Here is a 23,490-nt window from a genome sequence, read left to right on the forward strand (position 1 = left end):
GGACATTGATGCAAATTTGGCACAGTAACCACCAAAGAAAACTGAACTGCTTAAAACTTGGTAATACTAAATGTGAGTCACCAAGAGCTACAGTAGTTCTTGTTTCTCTAAGTGGAAAGTTCATGAAATTGGGATACTCCAGACATTTTTAATTGAGAAAGACCTGAGTTACACATTTTCTCCATCAGATAGATGGGCTAAAATAGCTGTTAAATTTAAGTATCTCAATATGAAATTACATTTTCCAGCCTCAGAAGTTACCATTGGAGAGAATGGAGGCCCTTTGACTAATTTTATTTGCAAAACCAATTATTTAACAGGCATTGTTTTTTCTAAGAATGTTGTGGTTGAAAACTACATTTGCTGCTTGTGAAAAAGAAATTGTGGCTTTTTGATGTTCCTATTAGGTTATTAACTTAAATAAAAGCCAAAGACACTTGAAAATTAATAATGTAAATATTAGAAGAAAGTTGTGGGTTGAATGAATCCCTCTCAGTTCATCCACAAAAGAAAGAATGCTAGCTTCCATTAGGTCAGAAAATATTGCAAAATTAAGACACAAGCTTCTTATGCTACAAAACATTGTGGTTGACTGAAGCCTTTGCTTTATTCCAGCTACCTTTCTAAAGCTGGAACCTTTTAAACAAACAAGCAAAGATGTGCAATAAAAGCCAAAAAAACAAGCTACCAGAGATGTGTATATAAACACAGGTGCTTATTATGCAAACAAAGCAGAAATGAAAGTCTAACAAGGGATTTTTAAACCCTAGTAATCCAGATCAAAGGAAGACACCTTGAATAGTTAAGACAATTAAAATTTTAAGTGCAGTGTAATATTGTCACACTGTGGCCTGTGCCAGTACTGCATACAGACCTTGCCTGAGCAGCTGCTTCAGAAACACTTTCACACTTAATCCTGTACGACAACAGAGATGCAGTCTTGAAAGACAGTAGGTAGCAGTTTATTTTAAAATAGGTCAGCAAGCACTTGGATATCTGATGGCAGATCTAAATCTGTGATCGTGAAAAATCCCACAGGTACCTAACCTGCAATGGTACCACTAGCAAAATGGTGAGATCCATTGTGCTGGTCATAGACCCCATGGATATAAAGGTTTCCTATTCGAGGAAAGTACTTGGTTTGTCTTTTCTCCAGTTCTCTTCCTCCATCCTCCTGGACACAACTCAGAAATGTTCTTCAGTGATCTCAGACCATTCTTTCAATATATTAATTCAGTAAGTTGTTATCAGCAACTTTCCCCTTTTGCAGTTAATAACTTTCTTCTGTTTAAGAGCTGCCCGTGTGTCTGAAAGCAAATTTGACCACCTTCTGCAGTATCTCGGTTCATCCACAACTTACACACTCAAGTTATTTGGGGAAACAATAAAATAGTGTCACTCAGGTTTTCAGTTATTCAGCTGAGGCCTGAATATTCAGAATCCCCTAGTTTTGCTGAGAATTGTTCTATTTTAACTCTGCTATACAAAATGCTTTGAAGTGGTAATACTCACGTGTTACTGATACACCAGCTTCAAAGGCTGAATTTGAATCATGAACAGGGTCATCGTTCTCCTGTACCACTCACATCTCCAGAGAAAACCCTCTGTTCCTCTGCATCTTTGAAATGTTAATTGTTTAACTACTAAAATCTCCCACACCTTGTAAAAAAACAGAGGGAGCTAAAAATCTCAACTTCTAAACTCTGGCAATCAAATATTTTCTGATTTAAATTAAGGCTTTTCTGGAGATATGGGTAACTGCAAGACTGGTTAGGAGTCATGCCACCAGAAATACACTGAGGGCAGAGATGCTATTAAAGGGTCCTCGACAAGTTGACAGAAACCTCATGAAGCTCAACAAAAGCAAATGCAAAGTCCTGAACAGACTAACCCCACACACCAGGACAGACTGGTGGAAGCTGGCAAGAAACCTGCTTTGCAGAAAAGGATGTGAAGATTTCCGTAGGCATCAAGTTGCACTTGAGCCAGTACTGTGCTCACCTGGTAAAGGTCAATTGTGAACTGGGCTATATTAGCAAAAGCACAGGCAGCAAATCAAAAAAAGGAGATTTTCCCTTCCATTCAGCAGTTGTGGGACTGCAGCTCAGGTATTGTTTCCAGCTGGGGCTTCCCCAGTACAAAGAAATCACTGACAAGCTGGAGTGAATCCAGCAGCACACCACCAGAGCGAGCAGAGGCTGGAGCAGAGGCTGGAGCATGACACATAAGGACAGGCTGAGGGAGCTGAGTCTGTCCAGCATGAAAAGAAAAGACTGGACAGGTCTTACTGCCATCTGCGAATACTTAACAGGTAAATGTAGAGAAGACTCCTCAGATATGCACAGCAAAGGATGGAAGTCAGCAGACACAAGAGAGATTCTGATCAGGTAGAGAAGGAAAACAATGTTACTGTGAGAGTGGTCAAATTTTGCATAGAAAGTCTGTGAAATCTCCATCCTTGGAGATAATCAAGAATGAACAGGACGCAGCCCAGCGTAACTTGGAAGCTGGTCCTACTTTGCATGGTGATGTTGGACCAGATGACCTCCAGAGGTCACTTCTAACCTAAACTGTTTTAAATAATTAATTTATAATTATTGCTGTGAAAAGGCAGAAAATGGATTATTTAAATTCTAAATAATAAATATAAGATGCACAACTTTTATTTTCCTTTCTTTTTTCTTTCATTTTCCTTTCTTTTCCTCTCTTCTTTTCTCTCTTCCTTTCCATTTCCTTTCCAAGAAAACTCAGATAGGACAATGGATGAATTGTCTCTACTATTGTCCCACATACATAAGAGTCAAATTTAACTCCCTCCTCTACACTGTGGAATGTATGTTTGCTTTATCTCTTCAGTTCTATTAGGCAATGCATTTAATGGTACTTTTCCAAGGTTAAAAACACAGTGAAAGTAGAACATACCTAAAAATTTCCAATCAAAGATCTCATTGTGGTGTATCATTCTTTTAAAATGTGAAAAAAAAAGCATCTCATACTTACATTTCTAGGACACAGTTTACACTGGAAGATCTCTTTTATACAGGCAACAAGATGATTATGAAGTCTTCTGGTTAATCCATCAAAATTCCTGCAGGCTATGATAACAACTTCCTGAGGATGAGTTTCTAACCACCTCAATATTTGCCACAGAATATCCTACAAGAAAGAGATATGGCAGCTTAGAAAGTTATCTATGCCATGCAGTGGAATGGACATTCAATCAACAGAGCAGTGATGGTGGAGTAGACTCACAATCACAATAACAAAAAACTGTTTTCTCAAAAAAAAAAAAAAGTGTTTCTGTAATTATATAGGGCTTTAAATGCCTTCTTCCCTTTAACAACTTCTCTCCTTACCAGGGAAACGGGAATGCCCTGAGTATCACCCTGGAACAACACAAGATAAACCCCAGAACATCAGGCATGGTAGGGGATAGGCAGCAGAGAGCAGGCACAAGGAGTCTGGTTTGAGGATAAGGAAAACATTGATGCTCCAGTGTCACATGCAGCTGCCCAAACTAACTTCCAGCCCTGCTGATTTTCTCTAATTTGAAGTCCTCACAAAAGAAAAACAAATAACCTACTCAGAAGACCTTGAACCAGCATTTCTGGATTATGATGGCCCTCAAATGAAAAAATGACACTGGTTTCATAGCCATCACAAAGATAAGGAAAATACCTGCACAGTAACAGTTGTGTAAACCATATGCACGAAGTACAAATTCATAGAAGGATCATTAGCCTTGTGGGCAATCCTGAAATCCAGGTATCTAACTCCAGCCTCAAGTTGCTCTGTCACAGTCAGGACCTGAAATGTGAAACAGAAGACAAAGCTCCTGAGAACTTGTAAGAGATTTGTTTCTTTAGTTTAGAAAGCTAAAAGAGACGTAAAAAGTTAGCTCTATGGAATTTTTCACAGGTCTTTCATCTTTAAAATGTTACTGTATGGCACCATATTGCAATTTGGAAGCATTTTGCTCTCTGGCAAGAGGGATTCCAATTTCTCTGCAGTATTAACTACAAGTACAGATTACATTAGTTTTAGACAGTTGCCCTTGTTGTGTTCTGAAAGTTAAAGACCAATTAACCTGTGCATAAATACATGATTGCTCTTCACACAACTATTCATTTAAAAAACAATTGCAGGATCAGCAAGTTAGAAATGCCGTATTTATCTTATTAGATCAAAGGCTTTACCATGGTTGTCTCTGTGGACCTCGCACATCCTCAACAGAAGGAAAAACAAAAATAGAAAAAACTACTAGCTATTGTTCTTTTTCAAGATACAGTTTCTTATGAAGTTTGAATTAACCTCTAGAAGTCCTACAAAACAGAGGCACTCCTCTAGATCCACTTCCCTCAAAGCACTTCTGCTGGATTTGAGGGCTGAATAGAACAGGTGATGAAGCTGCTTCTGAGTCAAAAAGTTCCAAATGATATGTCTTTTCCTTATATCAAGACTCTCTTAGCAAAAGAAAATAGAATCAATTTAATTAGATATGTTTAAACACTAGCCCATCTTAGTTCAACCGGCTAGGGATAAAAATTTAGGCTTCAGAAACCACACATTATACTGCTTTAAGTCAGAAAGGATTCAATGAAAGCTAAATCAGTACAAGCCATTCCTCTTGAGTATCCAAATTCATAGCTTTAGCACCGTGGCAGAGCTTAAGGCACATGGCAGGATGCTCACCTTGCTCAGTTTAACCCCCTAATTTCCTGTTCTTTGGACATGAATTTAGCCTGCCCAGGCTGTGCCCCAGGGTTCAGGGCTGCAGTGGGTCTGGCCAACAGCTCCTCCTGGGCCTGCTGGGTCTCCACCAGGCTGCAGCAGTTGAAGGGATGATCCACACCCCTTTGCTTGGGGTATGTTGGAGGGGACTGTACACGGCTGTAGGTCATTTATAACCTCTGTGGCCAGAAAAAGCACCAAATGAAATTGCTGTTCTGAACTGCCCTTCAGATTAATTAATTTCTTATCTGTTGACTACACAGGAAAACAAGACAAATTAGACTCTCTAATTAGTCACCTGGGTTTGGATACTGGATTAGGCATCGTGAACATTGCCCCCTAAAGGGCAAAATTGAAAAGAAAGCCCTGAGGAGCAGCGCTGCTCAGTGCCTCAATCTCACACCAGGCATCCAGGGCATGACTGGAAGTTACATGGCCATTACACAGGAACCATTTGGGCCTCCAGACTGACAGCCACAGCAATTGGGGCTCAATCAGGCAACTCCCAGGCACTGGGCCATCCAGGAACTTGGGGATCCTACCATCAGAAGGGCTCCATGGTGTCTGTTCTGCATTCCAATGAGTGGAGTCATCTCCCCTCACAGATAACTGGAGCACAGCAGAGCTAAGGAGGGGCAGGATTGTAGCTGTGCCTCTTCCCTATCAGCACTGGGCCACTTCCTGCTTGTCACACTGGTTTGGACCAGAAAATTATTATAATGATGTTAAGAGATTGTTTGTCACCAACAGGGTCACTTTGCCAGCTAGAAACCCACAAGTTAGGAGGTTTCTAAATCTTTCATTGGCTAAAGTCCCCCCCAAAATAGCAGCTCAAAATAAACAAGGATCTGTGCTAAGCAAGTGCCTATCAACATCAGCTCATGATTGCTGGCTCATATTTGATAGCTGGTAGTGTCTAAGATTCCAGTTTGCCAGAGCTGCTCAAACACAACAAAAGAAACCTTGGCATGCTTATTGCTATTTATCAATTACTCAGTTTAAATTCTCTAATAATGAGCTACTCCTTCAATAAGAACAAAAACAGAAAGATTTTTGGTACCTCTTTGACATCAGGAACATCTATTATTTGGAAGAATCTTCAAAAGCTGAGCTTAAATCATGATCATCAATTTTGTCTTTAACATACATTTGTGAGGAACAAAGAGATAACTACTAGCTTAATATTTGCACATTTAAAAAAGTTAACTAAACCATACATGATGGACCACAGCTTCACACTCTTAATCTTTATAGGAAAAAAAAATTCCCTTCAACAGGGGATTCTTCTGTTTCTGCTGCTGGTGAAATACCCAGTATAGGTGGGAAAACAACTCACATCTCACACAACAGTGATAGCAAAAATGACAAGCAAAGTTCCTGAACAAAGTTCAAGAGAAAAAACCTCTGTTAATTACATTAATATTACATTTTATTTACCACTCCAATAAACTTGTGAAAAATGGTTTCTAGTACCAAGTGGTCAGCTTTAAACAACAACTGCAAGTATCATCCCTGCCTCACATGCATGCTTTTTCCCCAGAAAAGATGATTAGATATGTGTGGCTCCTATCTCATACTCTGAAGTGCTGGATTTAGAAAGAGTAATTTTCTTCATATTGGCTGGAATGGAACTGTGGTTTGGATTTGAGTTGGAAAGAGCATTGATTACACAGGGATGTTCTTGCTGTTGCTGAGAAGTGCTTACACAGAGTCAGGGCCTTTTCTGCCTCTCACCCCACCAGCAAGGAGGCTGGGGGTGCACAAGGAGTTGGGAGGGGACACAACCAGGACAGCTGACCCTAACTGACCACAGGGATATCCTGCATCATAAGGAGTCGTGCTCAGAATATAAAGCTGGGAGAAGAAGAGAGGGAATGTTCAGAGTGATGGTGTTTGTCCTGTTAAGACACCGTTACACATGATGGAGCCCAGCTTTCTTGGAAATGACTGAACCCCTCCATGTGCACGGGAAGTGGTGAATTAATTCCCTATTTTGCTTTGCTTGCATATGTGGCTTTTGCTTTACCTGTTAAACGTCTTTATCTCAACCCACAAGTTCTCCAGCTTTTACCCTTCAATTCCCTCCCCTGTCTCACCCAGGGGCAACAAGAAGCAGCAGTGTAGGGCTGAGCTGCTGGCTGGAGTTAAACCACAACACCCAGGCATGGGATCTCATGAGAGCACAGATTTCTGGGCAGCAGGCTATTCTGTCATTGTACACTCTCAGCCCTGCAGCACAAGCTTCAACTTTGCCAAGGCAAGAAGAGAACACCAGACAATAGTTACCTGTGTTATAGACCACTTCATGATAATGGGGCGCACAATGCAGGGCAGACATTTGTTTAAAAACTTCACCAGCTTGGACTCATTGCCACTAACAGCAGAGCTTTTATCCAAACAGTAGGTCATAGTATCGTGACTCCCTGTAGAATACAAAAATAAATGTACAGAAATTCTCATTTCTTAACTACTCAAGACCACTTTCCATGGCTACACTTCATGTGCACACCTTATAGGCCATCACATTTGCAAGCCACAAACCTACATATTCTGAGAGCCTCTGTAGTCATGGCAAAAAGGTGTAATTGTCTACAGAGGTTGGTCGCCTAACATTAATAAGCTTAGCATGAAATCCTTGTGAAGGGAAGGCATTGACACTTTTCAATAAACCATCTGAACTACACATGACTGTTGTTTGCCTCAAACCACAATAAAATGGTTTGTTTCAAATGGCCTCTTCCCTCAAAATAATTATCTTGATGTGAAAACATATTTTTTTCAGGGAATAAATAGCTGAATGCTGAATTTATCTAGAAATTGTCCTGTTTTCAGAGTTGTCCAAATGTAGGATTTCATTGTCCAATACCCTCATCTCTGCATGTGAAAATATGACTGAAAGAAGAAATTGATCTTCTTACACCTTTAACACTTAACTTGGCACTTTAACCGCTTATATCTTAAATATCTGCTAAAAATGTCCTCCTGAAGTAAACACCCACCTGCCCTACAAAAACAACAAAGGTGGGTGCTTGAAGGTTTCTGAGGCAAATCCAAGTTTATGAGTGAAAGATGAACAAGATCCTCATTTGATGGACTTCAAAAATTACCTGACTCTTTCCAGCACAGGGAATTATGCAGGCATGGAAGCCAAGACCAATATGCCCAAATATTTTATTTCCTTGAAGTCTTAATAAATCTGACACATCTCTTGCATCATGTTTGGATGAAACTATTGCAACTCACAATTTCATCAGGACACGGAACCAGTGATTTTGCTAGCTTTTCTGTTCCATTATTTCTTCCAGTTTTATGAAGCATCAATAAGAAAAGCTAACAACTCAGTGAAGTGACTTGCTTGGATCTAAACAGAATATCTGCAAAGAATTTGCTTATCATTTTGAGGTTTAAGTCTTCTGTCAAATTAATTGTTCACTGTGCCTGGAAGTGCTTTCTTGAATTGTCAGTCTTACTGGTACCAGTGGTAATATTTCTAATAAACACAGTAAAAAGGATTGGTTTGCAAGTAAAAATTCTTTGGAACTATCAAGAACAGTTTGGTGTCCCAATCGATTTTCTCACCTTCTAAAAGCCATTTTTTTATTTATTTTACTGCTTTAAACACCCAAAACACACTCACAGCAGATGGGAGATCAGTATTGAGAGTAGGCAATAAAAGAAGTATGTGTTAGAAGATGTAGGAGTCAAACTATTCAATATCCATGGACCAAATCCAAGTCTGAGAGAGATAAGCAGGATTCCATTGATGGGTGTTGCATCTATGGATGCCAACCAGCAAATGGATAGTAATCTTTTACTCATGAGTCTTTTGTGATGTCATGAGTTACAGTAATGAAAGGAAGATGGATACATACATGACACAACACATATGATGCAAAGATAGTGAGCTAGCACCAAGCCAGGTAGCTCCAGACCTTGATTCCACACCTCCCCAGCAGCACTGTGCTGAATCTGATGCAAGCACAACACTAATTAATGAGATTTGCCACTGTCTCATCATCATGCTTTCAGAATCCACTCTGTCATGCTTCTTGCATACCTTCTATGAGATAAACTTCCACTTCCAAACTGGGTTTCCTCCCTCTGGAAACCTGCCAGAGCTGTCTTGACCTGATTGGTCTTGATCTGTTTGTGTTCTGACTTGGGCTAGATCAGCTTTGTAGGTCAGCTGGACAGACACCAAAATATTCTAAGCTAATAGCCTGCAATGCTCTGTAAAAGTCCTCTAATGTTTGCTGAAATGGACTTGCCCTCAACTGTTCTTCATGCCTGTTCTCCTTGCAGGCATATTCACAAGAACAACAAACATTTTCAAGAATAACAAGGTTATTAGGAGGAGAGCCAGGAAGGCAAACAAACCTGTCAGTAGGTTCTCTGCTTTCTAAGATGGCCAAGAAACACCAGGGGAAAGTCTTACAGAAACAACATGGCTCCTTTTCCAGCAAAACAAAATCCCACTGAATGTGCTACTGGCTTTTGAATGATTTTTGCAATAGGAACAAAAATAGAAAAAGAGAAAACTATTACCTTCTTTCTTCGGTCATAAGACAGATATGTATTTTCTTTTTTCCTCTCATGATGGTTAAATAAGAAATCTAAAGGGTTTTCTTTAATAGCACCTGTCCTAGTCCTCTTACATAGGCTTTATTCTAAACAGAGACGTGCTTGTTTTGAAGTTAACATCAATTCAAACTACATTATCTAAGAAGCCTCCGTGAAATAAGTTTCTGGGTTTCAATTTTAATTGGAACTCCGCACTCCATTAGTTCACAACAGGCAGAAAAAAGCCAAAACACTACAATTTTTGGATTCTCCCAAGGCTCTACCCACGGAAGACAAGACTTCACACTATCTCTAAATATATGCCTTTCCTAAAATTAACCTATGATCCTGTGGCTTACATAAAACATTCATCTACACACTGTGCTGCTTTCCCCCCAAGCTACCTGTCACATCTACAGATGTGAGACAAAACACAGGCTAGACTTTTCTTTAGTACCAATTTTGAAGTGGAAGCAAAGGGAATCACTCAAGAGCTGATGGTCTTCTGTGCCTCCCCATGTGTTAGTGAAAACACATTATACCATAATTCTTTTTGGACAGAATGAGAGGGGGAAAAAATCAAGGCAACAGAAAGAAGCAATAATATGACCAAAGAAAGGTTAATAATACACAGGTATCGTTTAAATGCATTTATGCATAACACGATAAATCCTGGTTTTATAAGCTGGATCATGTAGAAAAGTAACAGTCTACATTAATAAAAACAGGTTAATTATAAGTCTCAACTCTCCTTTTTCTGCAACTTCACAGCCTCTTTTAGGCAGTACAAAGAAACAAATAGTAAGGTAAACCTTAATTCTCCCCTCCTGGAAACATTATATTATATAGGAATTCACAAGAATTAATTAGGGAAATTTTATCATTGCCCAAATAAGTTAATCCTTAGATTATTAATAATATCTCACAAGATAATGCAAAGTGCCTCTTTATTTTTATTTCTAAAAAAGCAATAAAAAATTCCTTTGTTACCCCTCCCATCTAAGAAACACCAAACATTACAGACCAACATTATTCACATAACACCGCACAAACCCTCCCCCACATGCTGACCCAAATAATAAACATAGCCATCCTGAAATGGGACAAACAGGATATTCCAATGCTCAAATGGTAAGCTAACAGAACAGTGGAGAACAAAAGCTAACCTTTACCTGGAAGAGCTAAGTTATAGAGGGGAATATCCCAGAGCTTCTCTGGTAACTGTGACATCCATTGACCGTTTTCATGGCACACGTGAACGAAGGTTTGCAAAGGACCTTCCATTGGTATGTGCTCTGGGACTTCATAGGGTGTTCTGGGAGGGAAAAAGAAAAACAATAAGCCACTCCAAATAAACCACTCCATATACTGTGTTTGAATTAATGGCACTGCACCTGTGAAGGAAGAATTTATAGATGTTAAAAAATGCCAATCCTTCCCTCAAGTAGTTGCAGAAAAATGTCAAGAGCTTGTAGGCACGACATGTGCTGCTTTTGATAACACTGTCTCCTAGCACATTGCCAAAGGGTGGATTCCAGCTTCAGGCTTGCAAAGTGACCAAGTGAAAGAAAAAAAATCAAGTCAAGACAAATATACACAGTTTCATTGGTATGGAGAAAATGCCGTCTGTATTTGCTATTGTGAAACCACAAGGGATACCTCCCTCCAGCGTGAAACTGTGTCCATTCCTTTACCCTCTGCAGTCCCAGGAGCACAGCAATGGGACCAATGGCAGGGCTGGGACAGGGGCTGGGTCTGCTACCCTCAGGTCCCTAGAGAACACTTACCTTCAAGGATCTAGTCAGGTGCCACAGGAGTACCTCTATGAAAAGCTTTTACAAAGTTGTCAGGACACTAGATTTGCAGGTCATTCCAGTATCTGGGGTCAAAGAGGAAAACTTTCCTCTCTTTATTCCTGCTTTGGAGAACACCAAAGATGTTTTTACCACTCCTAGAAGTCCATGATCACAAGTATTTCAGTTTGGTCTGACCTTCCTGAAACTGCTCTGGAACTGTTCTTCTCTGGGATCTTCTGCAAAATTTGCAGTGGTCATGCAGAAGTGCTGGTGGAGGAAGCCCAGGTGAGAAATCATGCCATCACCAGGGCCTGCTGGAGTTATTCTGTTCATTTTTCATTTTATGATCTCCTGGATCATGCAGAACACAAAAAAAGCTCTCTATGTTTTGGGGTCTTTTTCCTAGTATGATCCTAGTTCAGGTGGTGGTCTGAGGATTAGAGCCTTCATTCTTTTCACTGCTTTCAAGGCTTTATTTTGTCACAGATAGTGTGAGAGTTTCTTTTGGCACAGTGATGGCACAGTGACTACCAGTATATTACCAATATCACAGCTTCCTTTTTAATGCCTTTTTTAAAAGCTGTCAATGTAAATGATTCCTTCTTGTCTGCTACAGCAATCTCAGTCATATACGTATTTTTGAGGTTTTGTACTCTGCAAACACCCTCAGTGGTCCCTGGTCCCTTTTGCTGCGTCTTAGCACATTCATTCAAGATTGTTTCTCCTAGGAGGTTTTTGGCTTTTTTCCTCATATATTGGAGAGCCACAGTGCTTATATGAAGAGCATTTCCTTAAACATAGTGCAATATTTTTTTTTCTTTTGACAGTCACATAGGGTCATCTGAAAGGCAACTTTAGGAATTGCATTCCTAAACTTTATGTCCATACCACACAAAAGATACAATCTGCTTTTATACAGCCAATGCACAAAGCATCACCTGCCTAGCCTGCCTTGCTGTGCTTTCGGTGCATCTTTGAGTTGTAAGAAACAAATGGTCTCTATATGCCACATCAGCCATTCTCATTCTTAGAAAAATATTCAAATCGCAGGCAGATCAACTCACCCATCCTCTGGCTCTGCACTTTAATATGATGAGCTTCTGTCCCCCACAGACCCTTGTTCAGACAACAGATGTCTGCAGCTCATTCTGTCACCTTTTGCTGTTTCATGCATCATCACACTGCACACCACTGCTCACCCACAGCTGCTCTGCTCTAGTCTCTGTACCAAGTAACATCAGCGTGGGCAGGGGCTGCAGGTGCTTAAAACAGCATTTCTGTCTGGATGGTCTCTCTTTTTCTCCAGCTCTGAAGCTGACAGGAGCTCTGAGGCTGCAATACCCCAGCATATGGCAGCATTTATGCAGGTCCTGTATGCAGACAAGAGACCTAACTATTAGCCTTGTTTTTCCTCTTCTGTGTGGGGAGATTTGCAGCTCCCTTTCCAGAGCTTCTGGGGTTCTCCAAAGCCACCCATGCTCCCCCAGAGCAGGCACCCATCATGCCAGGGACCCATAGCAAGACCCTTAAGCCCTGCCAGGTGGTCACACCTTGTCCTGGCACAAGCTCCTTTGCACTGACAACACCCCCAGGATGCATCCAAGGGTGTAAGTTTGCCTGCTGCCACTCTCCTCCTACCATGTGCTCCCACCACCTTGGTTTGGGCAAACGCAGGGCAGCTTCACAGCTGACAGAAAAAAGCTGGGTTTCTGCCATGCTGGTCCCTTTCTCCAGTTCACCACAGAGTCAGGATAGCACATGCTCAGGATGTCCCTGCAGAGGCATCAAGCCCTGCAATTGCCTTTACTGAGCTGTACAAGAGATCCCTTGGCATTGTCCAGCCAAAGTCCACGGGCAGCACAGCTGCCATCAATGCCCCAGCCTCTGCAGGACCAGAACACTTCACAAAGAGTGTCCTGCTGGGCTTGAGGAAAGCCAGCAGAGAGCAGAAACAGCAAGACCAAGACACACTGCAGTCCTGCAGACACAGACTTGTGAGAGATGCACATCTCCTTCTCTTCTTCCACAGTACCCTGAGACTGGGGATGGCAGCCACTGGCAGTGCAAGGCAGGAGATGCACCATGGCCATCTGCTGATCAAGTCCTGTACAGAGTGCCTGGACCAGGTTCTATCCCACTCCCCCATGCAATGCAAAGCCCTAGATGTTCACATTGCCACCTCTAAATTCAGCTGCTGCCTTGTGTTTGAGGGGCATCCTATAGGGAGAAACCAAGGCTTACTTGGAGAAATGAAACTGCAACCATTAGCTGCTGCCTCTCATGACTAAACCCTAAACATCACAAATAAGAACTGTTTCTTTATTCCCCTTATCCAGACAGGTAAGTCCACCCTACACACAGTACTGTGATAAACTACTGTGTTGGGTTTGCATGGCAAGACTTTGATAGTGGGGGGAGTCTACAGAGCTGATTCCTGTGAGAAGCTGCCAGAAACTCTCTCCAAGTAGAACAGAGCCAATGCCAGCTGGCTCCAAGGCAGGCCAAGGGTGAGCCCATCAACAACAGTGGTAGAGCCTCTGGGTTCAAGAAAGGGGGAAAAGTTGCTGTGCAACAGCAGCCAGGAAAAGAGGAGTAGGAATATGTGAAAGAGACAACTCTGCAGACACCAGAGCCAGTGCAGAAGGAGGGGCAGGAGGTGCTCCAGGCACTGCAGCAGAGATTTGCCTGCAGCCCATGGTGAAGACCATGGTGAGGCAGCTGTGCCCCTGCAGCCCATGGAGATCCATTCTGGAGCAGAGTCCTCCACCTGCAGCCTGTGGAGGGTCCCACACTAGAGCTGGTGAATGCCCAAAGGAGAATGTGACCCCATGGGAAGCCCATGCAGGAGCAGGCTTCTGGCAAGACCTGTGGTCTCATGGAGAGAGGAGCCCACACTGGAGCGGGTTTGCTAGCAGGACTTATGATCCCATGGACAGGACCCACACTGGAGCAGGTCACAAGGAACAGCAGCTCTTGGGAAGGACTGATGTTGGAGAAATTTGTGGAGGAGTGTCTCCCATAGGAGGGACCATGCTGGAGCAGAAGAGTGTGAGGGGTCCTCCCCCAAGGAGGAAGGATTAGCAGAGGCAAAACTTGATGAACTGACCTCAGCCCCCATTCCACATCCCCTTGTGCCACACAGAGGGGATGTGAAATGGGGGCTGAGGGCAGTAGAGGAAATCAGGAAATCAAAAGTGAAGTTGCACCCTGGGAGAATGGAGGGGTGAGGAGTAGGTGTTCTAAGATTTGGTGGTTATTTCTCTGATTTCATGGGTAATGAATTCAATATTTTCCCCAAGCCGAGTCTGCTTTGCCTTTTTTGTGATGGTACCTGGTGAGTGATCTCTCCCTGTCCTTATCTTGGCCTATGAGCCTTTTGTTACATTTTTCTCTCCTCTTGCTGAGCAGGAGAGTGATGGAGAGTGGTGGGCACTTGGTTTCCAGTCAGGAGCAGCCCACCCTAACTACCCTCGCTCCCCTTGTTCACATCAGCCATCTGACCTGCCCTGGGTGCTCTGCATACAGGCAGCAATTACATTTTGAGGACTTTACCGGTACACATGCAATAAACAAGCAATAAAACATGCAGACCTGTAAAGCCGCTATATCTTATATATATCTTATGTATCTTAGATCCAAATCTTTGAGATCAGAAGAAAGGAAAATTTCATACTCTTGATGTCAGGTAAATTATGTAATACTATTGAAGGCAGATATTAAGCAGGCTGTGTTAAAATGTTTAAATAAGGATAAGGGATTTACCTGCATCCAGGGCACCTGTTCAGAAAGAATAATTGAAGTTGTGATATGAGTTACAGAAAAGAATTCAGAATTACAGAAAAGAATTCCTTTCCTAAAATGAATTGTTCTGATGTGATTTGTCCAGCCCCAGGGCACAGAGAGCATCGGGCTGGTGCCCCTCGCCCGGAGGGGCTGTGCCCGGTCGGAGCGTGCCTTGCCCGCGCAGCCCCGCTGGGACACGGCCAAACGCCGGCCAACGCAGTTCCGGGAGGCAGATATAATTAAAGAACCATTCGTGATGACATCAGTAAAACATGTGCTACAGCCGACCCAGAAGCTAGAAAAAACCCACGGGAGTTACGGGAAACCCTGTGAGGAGCAGCACCAGAGCACCCGAGTATTCTTAAAATTAATAGAAAAAGCAGATTTATTAGCTCCCCCTCTTAAATGATATTATAAGGCTGCTGCTTATACTCATTGATCTTTGTGGGTCCTTTCCAACATTGTGTTATTCTGTGATCCAGGAAAGACTAGACTAAGTCAGTGTTTACCAGAAAAACACCACGACTTGAGTCCTGGTGGTTCTTGATGTGTTGTTTTGACTTTTTCTCTGACACCCTGCTACAGGGCCTTCTCCCTTGATGGAAATATAGGTCAGTCTCAGCAGCTTCAGGGTGACTCTCAGAGTCTTATTTCAAAACTTGTTTTCACCTGGATTTAAGTAGAGAGGAGGTTTCTTGTTGGGCATAGCTGTGCCTCAGCTCTGTAACATTAACTTTATTGCAGGCTATAACTTAAAGCATATGAACAGGTAAGCAATGGAATACTGACATTTTATAGCACTGCAGTGATATTCATCAGCTATCAGTAATTAAACCTGAAGTTTCATGAGGGGAGTTCAGATTTTCTGATTTTGTTTTCTATCGATCTGGAATTAACAAAGCTTGTCAGAGCCTCAGCTGTGGTGAAATTCACTTATGATGCCACCTGGCAGAAGTCTTGGCAAGCCCTTCAAAAAGCTTTTTTGTATAAAGAGGCAGGAGGTAAATAGATGAGTGAATGGCATGTAGAGGCAAACATGCTTACCCTCGGTGCAGTTCTTGGAGCAGGGTGTGTTCTCAGCCTTCCCAGAGAGATGGGGGAAGGATCTCACCTACCCCTTAGTGTTCCAGAAGCACACTAAAAGACACAGTTCCTTAAGTGAAGAGTGGTGAGCTGAAACTCCAGCTGAAAGAATGGATAGAGAAGATTAGCTCCTCTTTCTCCACAGGGCAGCATTCCTAGAGGGTCATCTACAACGGAGCTGTGATCTAAGTGCTCTGGGATAATGCTGCGGTCGGCATTAGCAATACTTCAGGCTGCTGCACTGTTGTGCTTCTTAATGCAAGGATGTGTTCTCCAGACAGGCCCTTTTCACTAACTCATTTTTGCATGAGGCAGAGCAGTGTATATGCACAGAGCAAAACTTGCTGTGGTACCAACAGCAGCAAGATCAGGTTAACAGTCAGCTAAATTAATCATTTCCACTGGTGATCCCAGGACAGCAGGGCTGCCTGGGCTTCAGGGTGATGATTACAGTTATATGTATCAGTCCAGGCTGCTGGACTGATACATCAGGTCTTGCAGAGTATCACAATACTAGCTGCCAGTAGATGCAGAATAGATGTGCACCATGCTGTAGCACTAGGCACAAAAAAGATGAAATGCCAAAAGGAATGAAGCAAAGCAAAGGAGAAGGTAGGAAAGAAAAGACACTATTTGATGGCTGTGTGGTTTTGTACCACCACAATAGAAAGTAGCTGAGAACAGAGAAGTGTTATTTTGCTCTTCGTGGAATGAAATAAATAGGAAAGTATTTCAATCAGAAAAGGCTAGGAGTAAGAATCAAAGTCAACTTTAATTCTTCATTTTCTTAGAAAGTTAAAACTATGAAGGTGTGACAGAACAACAGTCAGGCAGTCTCTGGATACTACCATGATGAATACAGTACAGCCAGACATGGTTCCAGTCTTGTGAAACAAACCTGTGTGAAATTGCTTGGACTAAAAGGCAAAATATGACTATTGAAAGAAAAAATTAAACTATTTTTTTGTGTGTGTGGATTTGAAATGAGTAACAGAAAACTCAAAAAGAACCGTGAAACTGAAATCCCACATTTTATTCTGAGGGCCTTAACACAGGACTTTTCACCCTCGTAACATGAAGTGTCTGCTGAGCAATGTGGGTATGATCTTGCAGGTCTCACCTCAACAGAAATACTCTATCAGGAAATCTCTAGCCCTGTCCAAACCCTTCTAATTCCTACCCTTGCAAGTCTGAGTTTGTGTCTCAGTTCTTTGTTTGCACTGGAATTACTAGAGATGTCAAGAGAGTTGCTCTTGGTTTAGTTCTGAGATCACAATCTCTTAGGAGGGATTTAGGAATTCCATAAGCCAATGAATGACAGGAAGTTAATCAGCAAATTATTAAAGCCCTGAATAAGCATGTCTTCTGAGGAGCAGTTAAGGCAAGGATAACTTTTAGCATAATTTGCAGAAATGATGATAAGCAAATTTCAAGATGAGGAAGCAGGGACATGAAAAAGCCCAAGATTTACCCTCCTTGCAAAAGAAATGTCTGTACTAAAAAGACAGGACAGACCTCAAAAGACAAAGAACTTACCAGAAGGAGCTTATCAGGTTTTCAAGCAATCAGTACTGAAGAGGTTTGAAGCTGGTGGCATCTAAGTGAGTCAAAACAGGCAGATACATCAGTGTGGGGATTGATGGAAGTGCAGCTCTGATTTACAGCTGTGGGTCAGAGTGAGATTTCTGGTTTGTTAGTCACAGAGGCAGCAGTCATACAGCCTTAAACTGGACTTCATATATTTAAACACTTTGGCATACCAAAATATGATGCTCTCAGTCTAAGAGAAATCAGTTGATTTGTTCCGATGAATTAGAGGTTTATGACATTTTTTTGAAAATGTACAGTATTTGAGATGTTGCATGAGACTTTTGTCTTCCAACCTAGTTTTCTATTTTTAGATATGGAACACCTTTACTCTATGTTGTAATGTACAGAAATTATATAAAAATATGCCACTAAGCATTTGAACAGCTTTAACTAAATTGCCTGGATTTGGGGTGTTTGTTCTGAGGACGTGTCCAATGCCCTGGGCAATGTGTGTATTTGTCCCTGTCCTGACTTACTGATAAGTCCTCTCAACCTTCACCTAATTTCTGGCTTTGGAACAAACAGGCAGTTTAATATTTCTGAGAGTAGGTTGTATATCTAGGGGCCGCAGCCATGATGTCTCCCTAAGAGCAGGGGAATCATTGAGGAGGCAGCTTGCAGCACCAGGGAGGTCACTGTGGGTAACAAAAAGACTTGGAAAGGAAAATGCAGCCCAGACCTGCTGAGAGCTTGGAACTGCTTGTCTGTGTGTGCTTCTAGAGTTATGAGACCACAATGGCTACTCAAGGTTGCAATGCTGTGAGCAGGATGTGATGAGGATAGGAGGTGGTCTGGAGCCCTTCAGTGATGTGCCTCTGATAATCTGGCACCAGCTGGCAGGACACCCTAGGCAGAAGCATTGGGGTGGGATTTAGGCTACCCAAACACATAGCAGCATGCCAATTCCACCATGAAGAAACAGCCCTGGCTTTATTTGCAACAGGTAAAGCCAGTGATAAAATTCGGTGGCTGGTAAAAATGCTTCTGGGGTGGTTAGACATGAGGTACAATGTTGCTGAGAGGAAAAAATAGAGTTAAATTTTATTAGTGAAAATTTTAATTGAAATTTTCACTAAAATTTCACTAAAAACGTGGGGAAAAAATCCTCAAATTCTTCCATTTTGATCCATTCCCACTAACATAAGAGAGGCTTCAGTGGGTGTGGATCAAGGTGCAGGCAAAATAGTCTTCCTCTCAAACAGAAGAAAGCGAGATTTTAGTTTCAATTTAACTACACCATTATTGACAAGAAGAGTTAAAGTGCCCTAAAATACTTTTGGTACAGCCAGCTTACCTCATGTCTGGCACTAACAGTGTTTAAAACAAGGTAAGAAAAGCCCTTCCAACATGCACAGGAGAGCTGCTTGTAACGTCCTACTAGGAAGAGAAACTTAAGGGGAGATAAACAAAACTCTCTCCTCAGACCCAGCATCTGAGAAAACATGAGCAAGAAGAGAACTGGGCTTTGTTGCTAGAACCTAACAGAGAAGCTAGGGAGAAACAAAAAATTAAATGCATTCTCATCCACTAGAAAGGATTTCAAGTTAGAGTTAGAAGGGAAACCTCCTCATTCCTCCCTTTGCCATTAGTTTGTTATCTAACCCTTTAAACTTGTGGGAACTCCCTGTCTTGCATGAGTGTCTGTCTTTTTTCCTAATTGGAACAGATCAGAAACAAAGCCCTCTACTCCGATGTCCCAGTCCCTGGAGAAGCTGAAACTACGGAGTCACACTTTTCATCCACAAAGGCAGCTCTCAGTTCAGCATCAGAGACAGCTCCCTGGGCAGGAGGAAGTTGAAGCATTGCCCTGGGAAAAGCAGGACCATCAAGACACCATGCCCTGTCCATGTCTTTCCTGTGTGCAGCTTCAAACTTGGTGGCACACAATGGGGAGGAGGAGGAAGGACTCTTTTTTGCTTAAATTCATCACTTTGATGAAGCTGAGGGAGTGAGCCATGTGTCCTTCAGCACCATAAATAGCATCCCACTTCCTTTCTGTTGTCAGCTGTGAAAATTAGGCTCCCAGGTCCCTCGGGACAAATTTCCAGTACAGGGCAATGGTTGGAGTTAACAGTGTCTGGGTCTTTAAGCCATCCAGACTTTAACCCCTGTGATTCTCATGTTGGTTAAGCCTTGGTAACCTTGAGTTATAATGGATTGCTGGGAAGTAATTGAATATTCTTCTAAAAGGCTGGTGAGTTCTTTTTCCCCCGTGTATTGCGGATTTGTACTGTCACCCATAACCTGCCGTGGAGCAAGACCTTTTAAAGTCCATGCCTCGGCAACAGATGACTCACAAGCTGATACAGATCAGATAAACTGTATCCTCAGTGCAGAGCCAGTCCTGTTCTGTGCCCTACAGAGCTACATCTGTTGCAGTTTCATAGACTTGGTGCTTTTTGGTCTCTGCCTGCAGTTCACACCTATTGGGGCACAAGGAAAAGCAGGCCAGGATGGGTGTCTCAGGCAGGGCAGGTATGATCTGCAGTGGTCTGCAGTAAATATTCATCTTCCAGCAGAACTTCGCTCTGCAAACAGCACAAGTCATCCATGGCAGAGGATTTAGATGTAGGGGTGGTAAAAGCCGAGCTCAGGATGTTAGTATGGGTCGAACATTGCTAATATTAGACACTAAAATCTACAACAGAAAAATGATATAGGTTTCCCAAGGGGGCAGATAACCTAAGCTCCTGCATTTGAAATCTATTCATGCAGGAAGGCTTAAGATAAATATTTACAAATATATATATACTTTAGAAGTATCTTACTTTCTTGCTGTGTCTGTCCAGCAAAGCTTGTCAGAGCCTCAGCTGTGGTGAAATTCACTTATGATGCCACCTGGCAGAAGTCTTGGCAAGCCCTTCAAAAAGCTTTTTTGTATAAAGAGGCAGGAGGTAAATAGATGAGTGAATGGCATGTAGAGGCAAACATGCTTACCCTCGGTGCAGTTCTTGGAGCAGGGTGTGTTCTCAGCCTTCCCAGAGAGATGGGGGAAGGATCTCACCTACCCCTTAGTGTTCCAGAAGCACACTAAAAGACACAGTTCCCTAAGTGAAGAGTGGTGAGCTGAAACTCCAGCTGAAAGAATGGATAGAGAAGATTAGCTCCTCTTTCTCCACAGGGCAGCATTCCTAGAGGGTCATCTACAACGGAGCTGTGATCTAAGTGCTCTGGGATAATGCTGCGGTCGGCATTAGCAATACTTCAGGCTGCTGCACTGTTGTGCTTCTTAATGCAAGGATGTGTTCTCCAGACAGGCCCTTTTCACTAACTCATTTTTGCATGAGGCAGAGCAGTGTATATGCACAGAGCAAAACTTGCTGTGGTACCAACAGCAGCAAGATCAGGTTAACAGTCAGCTAAATTGATCATTTCCACTGGTGATCCCAGGACAGCAGGGCTGCCTGGGCTTCAGGGTGATGATTACAGTTATATGTATCAGTCCAGGCTGCTGGACTGATACATCAGGTCTTGCAGAGTATCACAATACTAGCTGCCAGTAGATGCAGAATAGATGTGCACCACGCTGTAGCACTAGGCACAAAAAAGATGAAATGCCAAAAGGAATGAAGCAAAGCAAAGGAGAAGGTAGAAAAGAAAAGACACTATTTGATGGCCGTGTGGTTTTGTACCACCACGATAGAAAGTAGCTGAGAACAGAGAAGTGTTATTGTGCTCTTCGTGGAATGAAATAAATAGGAAAGTATTTCAATCAGAAAAGGCTAGGAGTAAGAATCAAAGTCAACTTTAATTCTTCATTTTCTTAGAAAGTTAAAACTATGAAGGTGTGACAGAACAACAGTCAGGCAGTCTCTGGATACTACCATGATGAATACAGTACAGCCAGACATGGTTCCAGTCTTGTGAAACAAACCTGTGTGAAATTGCTTGGACTAAAAGGCAAAATATGACTATTGAAAGAAAAAATTAAACTATTTTTTTGTGTGTGTGGATTTGAAATGAGTAACAGAAAACTCAAAAAGAACCGTGAAACTGAAATCCCACATTTTATTCTGAGGGCCTTAACACAGGACTTTTCACCCTCGTAACATGAAGTGTCTGCTGAGCAATGTGGGTATGATCTTGCAGGTCTCACCTCAACAGAAATACTCTATCAGGAAATCTCTAGCCCTGTCCAAACCCTTCTAATTCCTACCCTTGCAAGTCTGAGTTTGTGTCTCAGTTCTTTGTTTGCACTGGAATTACTAGAGATGTCAAGAGAGTTGCTCTTGGTTTAGTTCTGAGATCACAATCTCTTAGGAGGGATTTAGGAATTCCATAAGCCAATGAATGACAGGAAGTTAATCAGCAAATTATTAAAGCCCTGAATAAGCATGTCTTCTGAGGAGCAGTTAAGGCAAGGATAACTTTTAGCATAATTTGCAGAAATGATGATAAGCAAATTTCAAGATGAGGAAGCAGGGACATGAAAAAGCCCAAGATTTACCCTCCTTGCAAAAGAAATGTCTGTACTAAAAAGACAGGACAGACCTCAAAAGACAAAGAACTTACCAGAAGGAGCTTATCAGGTTTTCAAGCAATCAGTACTGAAGAGGTTTGAAGCTGGTGGCATCTAAGTGAGTCAAAACAGGCAGATACATCAGTGTGGGGATTGATGGAAGTGCAGCTCTGATTTACAGCTGTGGGTCAGAGTGAGATTTCTGGTTTGTTAGTCACAGAGGCAGCAGTCATACAGCCTTAAACTGGACTTTATATATTTAAACACTTTGGCATACCAAAATATGATGCTCTCAGTCTAAGAGAAATCAGTTGATTTGTTCCGATGAATTAGAGGTTTATGACATTTTTTTGAAAATGTACAGTATTTGAGATGTTGCATGAGACTTTTGTCTTCCAACCTAGTTTTCTATTTTTAGATATGGAACACCTTTACTCTATGTTGTAATGTACAGAAATTATATAAAAATATGCCACTAAGCATTTGAACAGCTTTAACTAAATTGCCTGGATTTGGGGTGTTTGTTCTGAGGACGTGTCCAATGCCCTGGGCAATGTGTGTATTTGTCCCTGTCCTGACTTACTGATAAGTCCTCTCAACCTTCACCTAATTTCTGGCTTTGGAACAAACAGGCAGTTTAATATTTCTGAGAGTAGGTTGTATATCTAGGGGCCGCAGCCATGATGTCTCCCTAAGAGCAGGGGAATCATTGAGGAGGCAGCTTGCAGCACCAGGGAGGTCACTGTGGGTAACAAAAAGACTTGGAAAGGAAAATGCAGCCCAGACCTGCTGAGAGCTTGGAACTGCTTGTCTGTGTGTGCTTCTAGAGTTATGAGACCACAATGGCTACTCAAGGTTGCAATGCTGTGAGCAGGATGTGATGAGGATAGGAGGTGGTCTGGAGCCCTTCAGTGATGTGCCTCTGATAATCTGGCACCAGCTGGCAGGAAACCCTAGGCAGAAGAATTGGGGTGGGATTTAGGCTACCCAAACACATAGCAGCATGCCAATTCCACCATGAAGAAACAGCCCTGGCTTTATTTGCAACAGGTAAAGCCAGTGATAAAATTCGGTGGCTGGTAAAAATGCTTCTGGGGTGGTTAGACATGAGGTACAATGTTGCTGAGAGGAAAAAATAGAGTTAAATTTTATTAGTGAAAATTTTAATTGAAATTTTCACTAAAATTTCACTAAAAACGTGGGGAAAAAATCCTCAAATTCTTCCATTTTGATCCATTCCCACTAACATAAGAGAGGCTTCAGTGGGTGTGGATCAAGGTGCAGGCAAAATAGTCTTCCTCTCAAACAGAAGAAAGCGAGATTTTAGTTTCAATTTAACTACACCATTATTGACAAGAAGAGTTAAAGTGCCCTAAAATACTTTTGGTACAGCCAGCTTACCTCATGTCTGGCACTAACAGTGTTTAAAACAAGGTAAGAAAAGCCCTTCCAACATGCACAGGAGAGCTGCTTGTAACGTCCTACTAG

At 42.1% G+C, this 23,490-nt stretch overlaps 1 protein-coding gene across 1 annotated transcript in view; it reads right to left on the reverse strand.

The window, feature by feature from the left end:
• Positions 1-10,613, reverse strand: part of PLCXD1 (phosphatidylinositol specific phospholipase C X domain containing 1) — a 14,313-nt gene extending 3,700 nt beyond the window's left edge. Inside the window, exons 1-4 of the mRNA XM_031058377.1 lie at positions 10,464-10,613; positions 7,018-7,154; positions 3,679-3,807; positions 3,001-3,156 (exon numbers count right to left, since the gene is read on the reverse strand). Of these exons, the coding sequence (XP_030914237.1) occupies positions 3,001-3,156; positions 3,679-3,807; positions 7,018-7,154; positions 10,464-10,575 (534 nt within the window). The 5' untranslated portion in view covers positions 10,576-10,613. The remainder of the gene's footprint in view (positions 1-3,000; positions 3,157-3,678; positions 3,808-7,017; positions 7,155-10,463) is intronic.
• Positions 10,614-23,490: the final 12,877 nt, after the last annotated feature.

The sequence above is a fragment of the Geospiza fortis genome, unplaced genomic scaffold (genome assembly GCF_000277835.1).
Source record: "Geospiza fortis unplaced genomic scaffold, GeoFor_1.0 scaffold366, whole genome shotgun sequence".
In the NCBI taxonomy this organism is placed as follows: Eukaryota; Metazoa; Chordata; class Aves; order Passeriformes; family Thraupidae; genus Geospiza; species Geospiza fortis.